Source organism: Notothenia coriiceps, unplaced genomic scaffold (assembly GCF_000735185.1).
Source record: "Notothenia coriiceps isolate Sejong01 unplaced genomic scaffold, NC01 NC01_scaffold00037246, whole genome shotgun sequence".
Taxonomy (NCBI): Eukaryota; Metazoa; Chordata; class Actinopteri; order Perciformes; family Nototheniidae; genus Notothenia; species Notothenia coriiceps.
This window is the reverse complement of record NW_011369947.1, coordinates 27,708,887-27,721,818: the sequence shown is the minus strand read 5'-3', so window position 1 is coordinate 27,721,818 and position 12,932 is coordinate 27,708,887. Positions and strand designations below refer to the sequence as shown.

At 39.8% G+C, this 12,932-nt stretch overlaps 1 protein-coding gene across 1 annotated transcript in view; it reads left to right on the top strand.

Moving 5' to 3' along the window:
• The window catches only part of LOC104966592 (dynein heavy chain 7, axonemal-like), a 15,646-nt gene extending 4,817 nt beyond the window's left edge, over positions 1–10,829 (top strand). Inside the window, exons 5-9 of the mRNA XM_010795779.1 lie at positions 2,159–2,257; positions 2,709–2,957; positions 5,546–5,695; positions 9,820–10,002; positions 10,791–10,829. Of these exons, the coding sequence (XP_010794081.1) occupies positions 2,159–2,257; positions 2,709–2,957; positions 5,546–5,695; positions 9,820–10,002; positions 10,791–10,829 (720 nt within the window). The remainder of the gene's footprint in view (positions 1–2,158; positions 2,258–2,708; positions 2,958–5,545; positions 5,696–9,819; positions 10,003–10,790) is intronic.
• The last annotated feature ends 2,103 nt before the right edge of the window (positions 10,830–12,932 follow it).

The following is a 12,932-nucleotide window of genomic DNA, read 5'->3' as shown; positions in this document are numbered from 1 at the left end:
AACTAGGTGAATGTGAAGTATTTTGTTAAAGGAGGATGAAAGCGTAATTAAGGAGCACTATTGGAGTGACTTTGATGGTTATTGGACTCAGGATTCATTCATTTGGATTCCCGCTTTATGAAGAAATTAAAGGACGACGCAAGTGGAAACAATTCACAAAGGGATTAAACTGTTTAAAATACATGTTCAAAGTAAGCCGGATTTTGCCGATGTGTTTGTGGATTCAAAAGTCGTAAATAATCTACAAAATGGAGGAGACCGATCTGATCGGAGCAACTGTGACAAATAAACTGAAACCGACATAGACAATGACTATGTTTTAAAAATGCGCTTATCCAGACAAGCCTGGTTTGGACACTTTACGGGCAGAAGAAACATTTCTATTAAAGAAAGAATTATACATTTCTGTCTTTTTATGCCTTTAATAGCTACTAACTTGGATTGTTATTCAAATTAATTTATCAATTATTTTTTATATTTTATTGTAATGTAGAGACTAGGCTTTTAGTGACAATCGTGTATTGCTTTTTTTTTTCTTTAAAAAAAAAAAAAAGTCTAAATATGATATTTGGCCTCAAATCATCTGAGGCCTGGCGCCCCCCCTGCGACCTTTGGCGCCCCTTTGGGGTTGGGAACCACTGCTCTATGCATTAGTTCTCTTTCAGACACAGTGAGGAATCTCAGGAATTAGACTCCTTATATTCCAAACACAACATGACAAAACTGTTTCACAGAGTGCGATGATGTGAGGGACGAACAAAGAGCTGTCTTTCGTAGAGGAATTGATCACAAAGCCCCTGCATTATATACACATGGCGTATATATTTATACTATACTGTGGTGGCCTGATGCATGCAAATCATTTCTTTCAACCCAGTGCTATATAAAGTAGACAAACTTTTTTAAGACTATAAGCATGTTGCCTTTTTAAATGTTGCTTTGTGAATCAGACTTTTTTCACCCCTGTTTGCTGATGTAGCTTCTTTACAGCAAATGGTTTTGATTGGCAGTGATGGATAAAAACTCTGATCCCTCATATCTTAACATTCTCATTTAAAGAGGCCAAAGTATGCGTTTTCTTTCCCTTTTATTGTGTGTTACATAGGTATTTGTGCATGTAAATGGTCTGCAAAGGATACATCCCCAAGTTCCCTCCAGAAGGAGTTTCTCTCCCATACTGTTACGTCCGTAACATAGTGACATCACTATGCACTCGCTCTTCTATTGGCTAGTGATCCAACCAACTGTACGTGATAGGGGCGGGACACTTCTAACCAGTTGACCAATCAAGATTCAAGGCTTTTATTAGTCATACATACATAGCTACAGTGTAGTTATGACGATGAAAATCTTAGGTCACAAGCTCCTCCAACAGTGCAACACAATAAGACAGAAAAACTGAAAATAATAGTGCAAGTAAATAATAAATACAAAATGAAAAATAGTAAAAATAATGAAATAGTGCAATAAGAGTCTGTATATACAAGTGATTGGAATATGATATATTTGATAAATAATTTCTAAGTAGCAGCCAGATGAATGTTATGGATGTTGTTTCAAAGTTCAGGTGTTTAATAGTCTTATGGCCTGTGGGATGAAACTGTCCCTGAGTCTGGTGGCTTTAGTCGTGATGCTGCGGTAACGCCTGCCAGACGGCAGCAGACAGAACCGTTTGTGGTAATCACAACAGATCCAGAAAGTTAACCAATCAGAGCAGACAGGGCTCTGGTTTCAGACAGAGGGTGAAAAGAGGTGCTGCAACAGAGGCAGTATGAGAAAAATAAAGATCTTTTTGAACATTAAAGCATGGAAACATGTCCCAGTAGAGACACTACATACAATTATGAAATCTAAAAATGAGCATAATAGGGCCCCTTTAATACTCAAATAAAGTACAAGTAGCTCAAAATTATATTTAAGAACAGTGCCTGAGTAAATGCACTAAGTTACATTCAAACTGTCCAGGAGACATTTTCAATCTCAACGAGACCTGGTTAAATAAAGGTGAAATAAATAAAAAAAACAGTGATGATTGTAATGTTGCTCACAAATACTTTTTCAGTGACACTCCTTCATAAAGCTCCACCATTCAACTGCTTCTCATTACATCTCATTCCTCTCCTCTTCTTCTGTTCTTCTTGTTTTTTTGGCACTGTAGCTCACTTATCCCGAAGAGAACGAAGACACCTTGCTGCTGAGATCCATTATTGATGTCAATCTGCCCAAGTTCCTGTCCCATGATCTGAAGCTGTTTGAGGTGTGACACAGTGGAGCTCCTCCTGTCCAGATTATTGGAGCGACACACATTGAGTGATGTCAGCCCGAGTTAATTCCACTCAGTTCATTCGCAGCCACAAAGCACAAGGACAATGTCTGTTTGGCTCAGAAGAGTTCACTGTAATCTGTGTGTGAGAGAATGAGATTCTGAATGTGTCCTTACTCCACACTTTAGGGATATAAGAAAATATCACTACAGTTCTGTATTGCAATATTAAGTTTTGTATACGGTATTGATTTTAAAAACACTAACCTTTCATTTGAAAAAATTGCAATATTTAGCCTCACTTAGAGTATCGGACATAATGCAATAAATGTACTCAAAACCTCTTTATCATGATAACTAATGTAACAGACGAATTTACCATTTCCATTGTATGACTTTCCTCATTTCATTCCGAGATTCCTCCCTTACTCCCTTTCCACCTCAGGGTATCACATCTGACCTCTTCCCGGGGGTCCAGCTTCCAACACGAGACTACCAGGTGCTGATAGAAGCCATCGAGGAAAACTGCCAGCGCATGAACCTGCAAGTCACAGAGTTCTTTGCTGAGAAAATCCTGCAGATCTTTGAGATGATGATAGTGAGGCACGGCTTCATGGTGGTGGGCGAGCCCTTCGGAGGAAAGACCTGCGCCTATCGTGTGCTGGCGGCAGCCCTTCACGATGTCTTTGAAAAGGTAGGATGTCGTGTTTAAAGGGTACTCTTGGTGTTTAAACTGGAACCTATTTTTTTTACTTTTTAGTGTTTAAGGCACCAGTGGAGGAAATACATAAAAAATAATTGGCTCAGTATAGAGCTAGAATGCTCCAAACTACTGCTGGGAAACCGGCTGCAACATGATGCTTCACGCAATTGTATTCTTTATATGTACTTCCACTAAAATATATTTTGTTTGTAACTCACTGGCTTAGATTGCTATTATAAGTGTATGACAACATTATGGAAAGGAAGCTAAAGAGAAATAAATACATTATATTTATCTTTTGCATGATCTGGACTACCTGGTATTGTGTCGAACCGTTTCCTTCAAGAAAAAGTATCTTTCTGAAATGTTGTGAAAAGGTAAGGCCTCTTTTACATTGCCAGACTCAGCTACATGTACTGCTGGTACAGTGAACATCTGTAGGTCAACACTAAGCTAGGCCAACTTCCACTTAGGTGTCCACCCTTGTCTTCTGGCAATAAGTCACTTCTCGTGTGATTTCAGAACAAGAGCGAGACTTGGTCAGACACGATAACACACAAACTCGAACAACAAAATAAAAAAAAACATTTAATGATTTATGTATAGCTTTCTTTCCATAATGCTGTCAGACTCTTTAATAACAATTTGAGCCTCTTAGTGGCAAAAAACAAGCACTTATGGTGGACATGCATTGAATATGCACAGGAACACATTGCTCACGTGTTGCAGCTTCTGGCTTCAGCCCTCTCCCTCAATCCTGGAATGATATCACTTACTGTAGACACAAAAACAAGCAGCCAGGTTGTAAAATAGCAATCTTATCACTTCAACTATAACCAGTTGAAAAAAAAATGATTAAGAGAATAAAAGCTGGATTTACTAACTGCTAAGAAATTGGGAATTATTATTTAGGATCATGTCAGCACGAGTGGAGAAAAGTGGCCGCAAGTTGTTTATCAGCCTGCTATAATTCATGACTCCTTACGTGGCACTTATTGTTGATCAATAGCTTCTTTAAACCAATGTATTCTCCTGGTTGCATTTCCTGTAGTTGTCCTTGAGGTCCATCGTATTCATTATGTTCCTGTCAGGTACCTGCTCAATTTGTCCAAATATTTTGGACAAAAAGCAATATTTTCAAATGGTTAACCATGCATTCTTTAATTGTATTTTATCACAAGTTTAAATGGTGTTTCCAAAGTCCTTGGGACACGATCTTGCTCGATCAGTAAAACAAAATGATGATAGAAACTTTCAACGTCAAGTAAAAATATGTGATACACTCAATATCCAAGGCTTAGCTGAGCTACACAAGTAAACACATCCATCCAATTTGTCAGCGCTGTAGTCTTTGTTTAGTAGTTATCGATCTCAGGGAGAGGAGCAGAACTGGCTTGTTGTATTTACATGGCTGAGAGGCTGAGGGGGCTGAGAGGCATCCCACCACTGAGACAGATGAAGGCCCGCTGATGGAGCGCCTGGGAACGCCACATCTATCATCGTCAGCACTGTTGCTGCGCATCCACTGATCATGTCTAACCCGCCCTCCACTTCCCCTTTCTCTACTAGTTTGTTGTTCTTTTATTCGGCTGCTTGTTTTTCTCATAGTTTCTAACTCAATGTGACACATTGTCTTGCAAGCCGTTTGTTGCCTTTTTGCTTTTGTTCCTCAGTTATCAGAAGTCTTGTCAGACAGCTTCTAAACAGTTTGTGGATCCTGGTGGAGACAGTTGGTGAAATGCATGGCCTTTCTTTTGCTTCTTCTTTGTGTGTAAAGTAAAGAATTGTCATGTGTATTTTCTCCTGTTTGTTTATGTGTACACTATGTATAAGGGCTATTGTAGCGTGAGGGGATAATATTCTGAGAAAAAAACCAAGGTGTAAGCAGTAAATGTAACAGAAAAAACGTACTTATTATCATAGACAGAGCTATAAGAGAAAAGTCAATAAAAAAAATAGTGGGAATATTTTGTGTTTTTCATGTGTATCCCACCTCCTCTAGCCATTGCGTTGTAGTTTCTGATGAGATAGTTAATATCTTATCTAAAATCAATTGTTGTTTTCTTCCTAATACGCCCAATTCACAGCAATGTCTCTCCAAAGTCCAGATTATTTTTAATTATTACTTTTTAAACCTCCATTAAACCAGGAGTATTTCTTTTGAGATTCAGAAACTCTTGCGAAAAGGGGTCCTAGCCAAGACAGCACCGTAATCTTTCAAACATAAAAACATAAAAACAGACATTGAACAAACTACTAGACGTAAAAAAACAGTTTACAAATTTCACATAAAAGAAACACTGAACTACTCAACAGCGTTCAGTGGCAGGCAATTAGGGGTCTAATACATTCATTTAATTAAAGGTTTCTATGGCAATGTGTCCTTGAAAGGTTCTTTGCTTGTAAATGTGTGACTTTAATCTCGGATATTAAATCTCTTAATTTCTTTTAATTTAAAAATAGAATATGTAATAATATACTGTTGGCCTTTCTGTCCTTTTTTCTTGAGTTGATACTCGATGTATTAGCCTAATCTGTATTTCTGTTGTGTGCTTGTATGTATGTTGCTCTTAAACCAGGGTTTGATGGATGAGAACCAGGTGCAGATCACTGTTATCAATCCCAAATCCATCACCATGGGCCAGCTGTACGGCAACTTCGACCCCATCTCTCACGAGTGGTCCGACGGCATCCTCGCCGTCAGCTACAAATCCTTTGCTTCCTCCCAGGTAAAATGGCTCCTCAGAATCAAACACACAAAGTATTGTCTAACTAATGCAGGAGCATGCAGATGTATCTACATGCTCCTTCAGACCCTCATGAAGATGAACATGTCATCATCCTGGATCCGTGCAGGGTTAGTCACACACAACCTGTTCCTCTTTTGTATACAGAGCCCTCCAAATCCAGTATAATCGCACAATGTGGTCAAATTTACATATTTGCATGATATTTCACAAACACTGATATAGAGACAAATAACCAACCGATGTTACATCTCCCATTTGGATTCCATGGCTTTCCATGTACTTAATACCATTTATTTTACTCAATACTAGCTTAAATGTTAACCTTGACTGAAACTATGATGTTGTGCCCAAATCCAGTTGGGAAAATGTTTACAATGTTGTTTAATCTGCTCAAAGAAGGGAAAATGTTTTGGGGTTTTTCAAGAATCCATGGCATATTGAGTTACCATAATGCACAACTACAAATTGTTTTGCGTCCCACCACTGTTCATGCTGTGGTTAGCACAAAAAGCGAGTTTGTTTGGTAATCATTCACACTATGCTGAGCCGCTTGTAGGTTCCCGGTCAGCCACAACAACAACAGTTTGGCAATATTTTCAGAGACATCGTGGGACTCTTCCAGGTTGGGATAAGTCTTTTTGCCTAATCATTTGCAGGTGAAGGCCAGGATAGGACCCTTACATGTGGGCCCCTCAGCCAGGCGTGCCCGTACAGAAGTCCTTGATGAGGGATTTCATTTCTCCTGGTCTATGCCAGGGAAACTGCTCTCTGTTTATACAGGCTGCCAACAAAATACACAGAGCTCCTCTGAGAGCTGATATTTAGCTCATGCACAACACTTTAGCTAAACAATATGGACTGCTTGTTTGCCTTGGGTAAGTTAAAAGGTGCTTTGGGCTAGAACATCTCGAATAAAGGGGTAAAAAATAACTTGACACATAATTTTGTTATTGAGCCATGTCGTGCCTTCTCTTCTTTGTTAGTAGTACATGTGTTGTTGATGTTACATGTTGCCGGAACTCCAGATTATTGTCTAAAATAGGATTAAACATAACAATTAACAATTTGTTGATGTATTTTTCATCTAAAAATGACAATGACAGATACAGAATATTCCCTCAAACGTGGCAGAATTTGTCAAAGTAAAAGAAGTTCAGCTGTAGGGGGGACGCAAACATTATCTAAAGATGTTGTCTCATGCAGTGAAGTGTCTATCACACCTCCAGCTGTCATTAAGGAACAGCTGGGTCACAGTTTGATGTGAGCTTCTAGCATTCTGATATGTCAAACTGGGCTTCTGACATCATACAGGAGATTCTGATGCTCCTGTGTCAGCTAGTCAAACTCTATGTTCCAAACACAATATATATAAATATTGACATTTCCTCTGACAATTATGGGGTCATTAACTCAAAACATGTTTTTGAACAAAGCAATTACTTTGACTGGAAAAGGCATCATCATTATTTTAAATACATGTGCGTCTGTTAGTGGGTTAGAATGAATGATAAATAGAGGAACAAAACAACCTTAACATATCCCAAACGTAAAAATGATTTGGATATAAAACAATAGGCTACTATATGAACATTTTAGGCTAAAATGTGACACCATGATCCAAACTGTCATTACTGCTAATAAATGTTTTGGATTGACCAATACTGTCATATTGTATCTCTACCTATTCTATTTATAAATTGTCCCTACTGTGTTATATTTGTGTGGATATTGCTACACTTCTATGCTAACATAGTTGGATATGAGTTATCAGTTGAACTCTGAATGAAGACTGGGCTCTGGTTTCAGACAGAGGGTGAAAAGAGGTGCTGTAGAACAGGCAGTATGAAAATAAAGCACTTTTTTCATATTAAAGCATGTAAACATGTCACAGTAGAGGCACAACGTACAAAAAAATTCAAAAAATAAATTAGTATTTGTTAGTTATGATCAAGTGGTGAAAATTATATAAATGCGTAACAGTTTTAAGATTTTGACATTGTTGTACTCTCTTTTTAAAGTGCGGCACAAGGGTTAGTCATGTTGTAATACATTTGAATGTGGTGCAACACATGTTGGATGTTGCATAAAGCTGTGCAATAAGAAGAAGGTAATTACATCCATTATCGTCTACTCAGTCTTCAGAGTTTAAGTCGGATCATCACACAAAAGGCCTGACATTACAATTCATTTCAGGCTGGTAGAAAGAGAGTCTTCCTCGACAGGGTAAACAAATAAAAAAGTCTGCTGTCTTGTTGAATTTAAATCTTTAATAACTCTCTTTCATTTATGTACACACAGCAGACACACATGGGCAAGCATTTTACATAATGGCAGTGAAGGCACGTCATAATGGAAAATCATCTGTTCGCTCTATTCTCAAATTGATTCCAAATGAACATGTCATTTAAAAAATTGGCTCCGTCTTGTCATTTTAAAAATGTCTCATTATTTTTGTCAATGAATAAGGACTGTTGGGATTGGATGTGACGGCCAAGGCAGTCCGCACTGATGCAATGAAAATAGAAAACGAGAAAGCGGCTTGTTTTAATTCAGTTTAAAAATAAGTAATTTTCCTCTGGGCGATAGTTTTCCCTTTTGTTCCTCCCATCACATTTTACTAAACCTAATTTGTACTGTACTAATCTGGAATCAGCAGCAGTGCGGTGTGTTAAACTCACCGCGCATACAATTAATTTTGTTTTTTCCCCAGTGCCAACGCTCTGTCAGATCATTACAGTATACTCACTTCCCTCACAAGCACTAGATGGCCCCAACACAGGCATCTTCCATTGGTTTATATTACAACAAATCAATTTAAAGCACAGCTCCTGCCAGCCCGTTTAACTGGAGATCTGACGCTTGTTGTCAACATCCATTATGCCAGTCTGGGTGCTAATTTCATTCGTTTTTGCAGACATTCTTTCAGTACAATGCTTAGGAGTTCTTCCATGACCTTGGAAGTCTGCAGAGGGATTTCTTTTGGTGCAATAAATGAATGCATATTATTAAAAGATATAAAAACAAGTTATTTTTTGTACTTTGAAGCTCCACGAGTACTTCAGAAATGTTGCATATTCTTCCACTGCGGGGGCCAACCTTCTGTATATTCAGCCTGTCTTTTACTTGAAGTGAAAAGCCTCCCCAGGGTTTAAAGGTCCGTCCATCCGTCTGTCTGCTAGAGCCTTCTTCCATCTGTTAAACTCCAAAGGCTGTGGAAAACCAGCCAAACTTTATTCCAAATCCTTGATGAGTCAAGTGTCAAAGTGCTCACGTTTTCAATGTTATGGTGCTTTAAACCTCTACTCCACTACATTATTGAAGCAAATATGGTACGTTTTACTCTCATCTATACAACATAATTAGTATATACTGTACCCGGAAATCTCCATCCTTCATAGAACGTAATTGTTTTGGTACTTTAAGAATATGTTGATGCTTTGACTCTTGTACTTTAGCTACATTTAGAATTCTAGACTTTTACTTGTAACTAAATAATTCTACAGGGTTGTATACTTACTTAATAAAAGTATTTCTTCCACAACTGCTACACTAAAATGTCTAATAGTTACACCTGTTGGGTTCATTTTTAAACTGGTTGATTACATTTTCTCCTAACTAGTTGCAGTCAATTGTGACCTTATAAGTAATGGCCAAAATGCCCTCTAATTCAACTAGTTGGTCATGTGGACCGTACTGTTAAGATAATTACCCTTCCTCCTACTTGTTAACTAATCAAGGCAAACACGCCAACTAGTTAGGGTCTATTTTGACCTATATAGTTCTAGTGATGTGAACAAATTCTATTAGTTGACATGTTTGATCGTTGTGGCACTTCACTGTTAATTTAACTAGTAAACATTTTAAGCCCCACTACTTAACAAGTCAACTTACAATCACACAAGTTATCAAATATTCATATTGGCTTTAACTAATTCAAGTAGTGAAGAATACTGATGTCCGATATCTACAATATGGAATAAATCCTGAAACGTCTTCCCATATAAAGCCAGCTATGTCGAGCATGTAATAGCACATGTAATTGTGCTATAAATTAAAATGTTCCTTCAAGGTGTAAGAAATTATTTTTTTCTTGCTTCTCTCAGAGTCCCGACAGAAAATGGCTTATCTTTGACGGCCCAGTGGATGCGGTGTGGATCGAGAACATGAACACGGTGCTCGATGACAACAAGAAGCTGTGTCTGATGAGCGGCGAGATCATTCAGATGTCACCGCAAATGAGCCTCATCTTTGAGCCCATGGACCTGGAGGTGGCGTCGCCTGCCACGGTGAGAAACACCTTTACTTTTGATCAAGGTTTGCATGACAGAGTATCATGCTTTTCCATTTTATAGTAGTGATGTTGTCCAATCTAAAGATATGGTGGAGGATGGATTACTTACTGTTCTCATTTAGAAACACAATTTTTGATTGTGTACTGCTGTTTTCTTGCTGTAATATTCTGCTGCAACGGTTATGGCCATGTTTTTCTTCTCACCCACATCATCTCATTATCTTTCCATTTACACAAAGGCTTTCATTTCCCGTTATGCCTGTCTTTATTACATCTACTCTCCAGTATTCACCTCAGTGGTCATGCCCTGTTGCTGTCTTTTTTATTTTTGTCACAAAAGGTACAATTGTACAAAGTATGTGTGGGTTTTATCTTTATATCCTCTGCTCAGTATTATCACATTTAATCTTTGCTTAATCTTCATTGGACCAGGCGTCAATTAAATGCGTGCAGCTAGTGCAGAACGCATCTGCACGTCTTCTCACTGGCCACAAAAAGCGTCACCACATCACCCCAATTCTGGCCTCACTGCACTGGCTTCCAATTCAGTTCCGAATTGATTTTAAACTCCTTTTATTTGTTTTTAAAGCACTAAATGGGCTGGNAATGGCAAATGGCAAAAATTCCTTCATATTCAAAGTCAATATCAAAAACAGTCGTAGATGGAACTGACTGTAGAGAGGATCCCTCTCCTGGTAAGAGCTCTGTTTTTGATATTGACTTTGAATATGAAGGAATTTTTGCCATTTGCCATTTGATTCCAAGTGCTCTTTCAATTGGCAGCTTTTCCCTGTCAAAGTCCAGATCCTTAGCCAGCCATAAACCTCAGGTTCTTTTTAATGTCCTCAACTCGATCATTAATCCCTGTGATGTTACTCCAATTGTGCCATCGACTACTCTCTATGATAAGTTTCTTACATTTTTTATTGAAAAAGTATCTGCGCTTAGGCTAGCCCACACTAGTGCTACCCCTGATCCTGCTCCCTCAGACAGCATTCCCTCTCGCCTTCTCAGAGATGTTTTCGAATCAGTTGGAACAATTATTTTATTACTTATAAATACCTCTCTTAGCTCAGGATGTGTCCCAGCTGCCTTCAAACATGCCGTGGTCAAGCCACTACTTAAAAAGAAAAATCTGGACCCTTCCATTCTCAAATTCAAATTTTAGGCCCATCTCCCAGCTACCTTTCTTATCTAAAGCCCTGGAGCGAGTAGTCTACGCCCAGCTGCAGTCTTTCTTAACCACGCATGCCATCCATGAAAAGTTTTCAGTCTGGCTTCAAACCCATGCACAGCACTGAAACAGCCCTTTTTAAGGAGTTTTTAATGATCTGGTGCTCCTAGCCCGCCGACTCAGGTAGCCCACTGGTCCTGGTGCTGTTAGACCTGGACAGCTGCCTTTTCGACACTGTGGACCATAGCATCCTGTTGTCACGGCTTGAACAGTCTGGGTGGCATCACAGGCTCTGCCTTTGCATGGTTCAAGGTCCTTACCTGAGACCGTCGAACGTGCCGCCCCCCGCGCTCGCAACACACGACATTCACAACACACACACACACAACACAACACCCACACACGACACACACACACCATAAGCCTCTCTCTCGCGGCACACGCAAACAAACGACACTTCAGCACCAGGCGACAAACACACAACACACACCGACACACGACAACACTCTCGTCTCTCTCTCCTCCTCAACACAGAACACACGACACTATTTCACACACATACACACTCCTTCTGCTCTCACACCACACCGATCACACACAGACACACACAGCACGACACACACACACACACACAACCACACATCACACACACAACAAACACAGCGACACACACACGCTACGCGGGTCGCTTCTCAGTAGGCGACGTTAGCGGATACCCTGCTCATCCTACTGCTAAAAGCAAGCCCTCTTAACCTGTGCGTATTCCCCACAGGCTCTAATTCTGGGCCCCCACTCCTATATATACACTACCATGTACATCACTAGCCCCTCAGGTATCTCAAATTCTCAACAAAACACACAAACATCCCCCTTCCGTAGCTAGGACGACAGATGTCACAGATTATCTAGCCTGCGTCCAAATATCACGAATGGATATCCAACATCCATTACAGAAAGTTGATGGAACAACCTGCTTGTCTCACGAGAGTTCAATTCGCTGGCATAGAGACCACCCAGAAACATTTTCCTCAAAGGCGAACGAAGAGTAAAAGACTGCAGGATATATACCTCTTTCTTTGGACCCCAAACCTCCAGCACAACACCCTCCCCAGGTTGAGATATTCCTGGGTGTGCGCCTGCGTGAAGCGAAAAAACGTAATCCATCCGTCCACCTCTGTCCACCCAAAACAAACCCTTGGCAGCAAGTGACCTCGGTCAATAGACCACATTTAAATCAGTCGTACTAAGGTCAGCAGCGTAGTCACACGCTGAACGTTTCTTCTTAAAATTACGGATACACCTATTGGCCAAGGATCCAAGATTCAGTTTTTATCCTTTTAACAACGACCTGAAAGCGCGTATTAACGCCCTTTGACTCTACTCAAGAGGTTGCACATACTAGACAAAACGCCTCTGCTACGCTGACGGGTACATGGACACCAGCGTTCAAAATTTAAACACCACTTAGACAACCCGCAAGCGGGGACTTTGTTTATACTAAAAAGACGAACAGCTCGATCCACTTCACCCAATTTGGCCCTTGACTGGCACTTTGGCTTCCAATTCTCAAGTATCCGACACAGAATTGATATTAAAACCTCGCCTTTTGTATATGTGTCTTGAAAAGCACATCAAACATGGCATGCGCTCAACAGGCACAACCACCGGGGCCTATAATAAGCTGAACTCCTCTCTAGCACTCACATTCCATTCTACTCTCGCTTGCACCCACTCATTACACAACTCGTTAG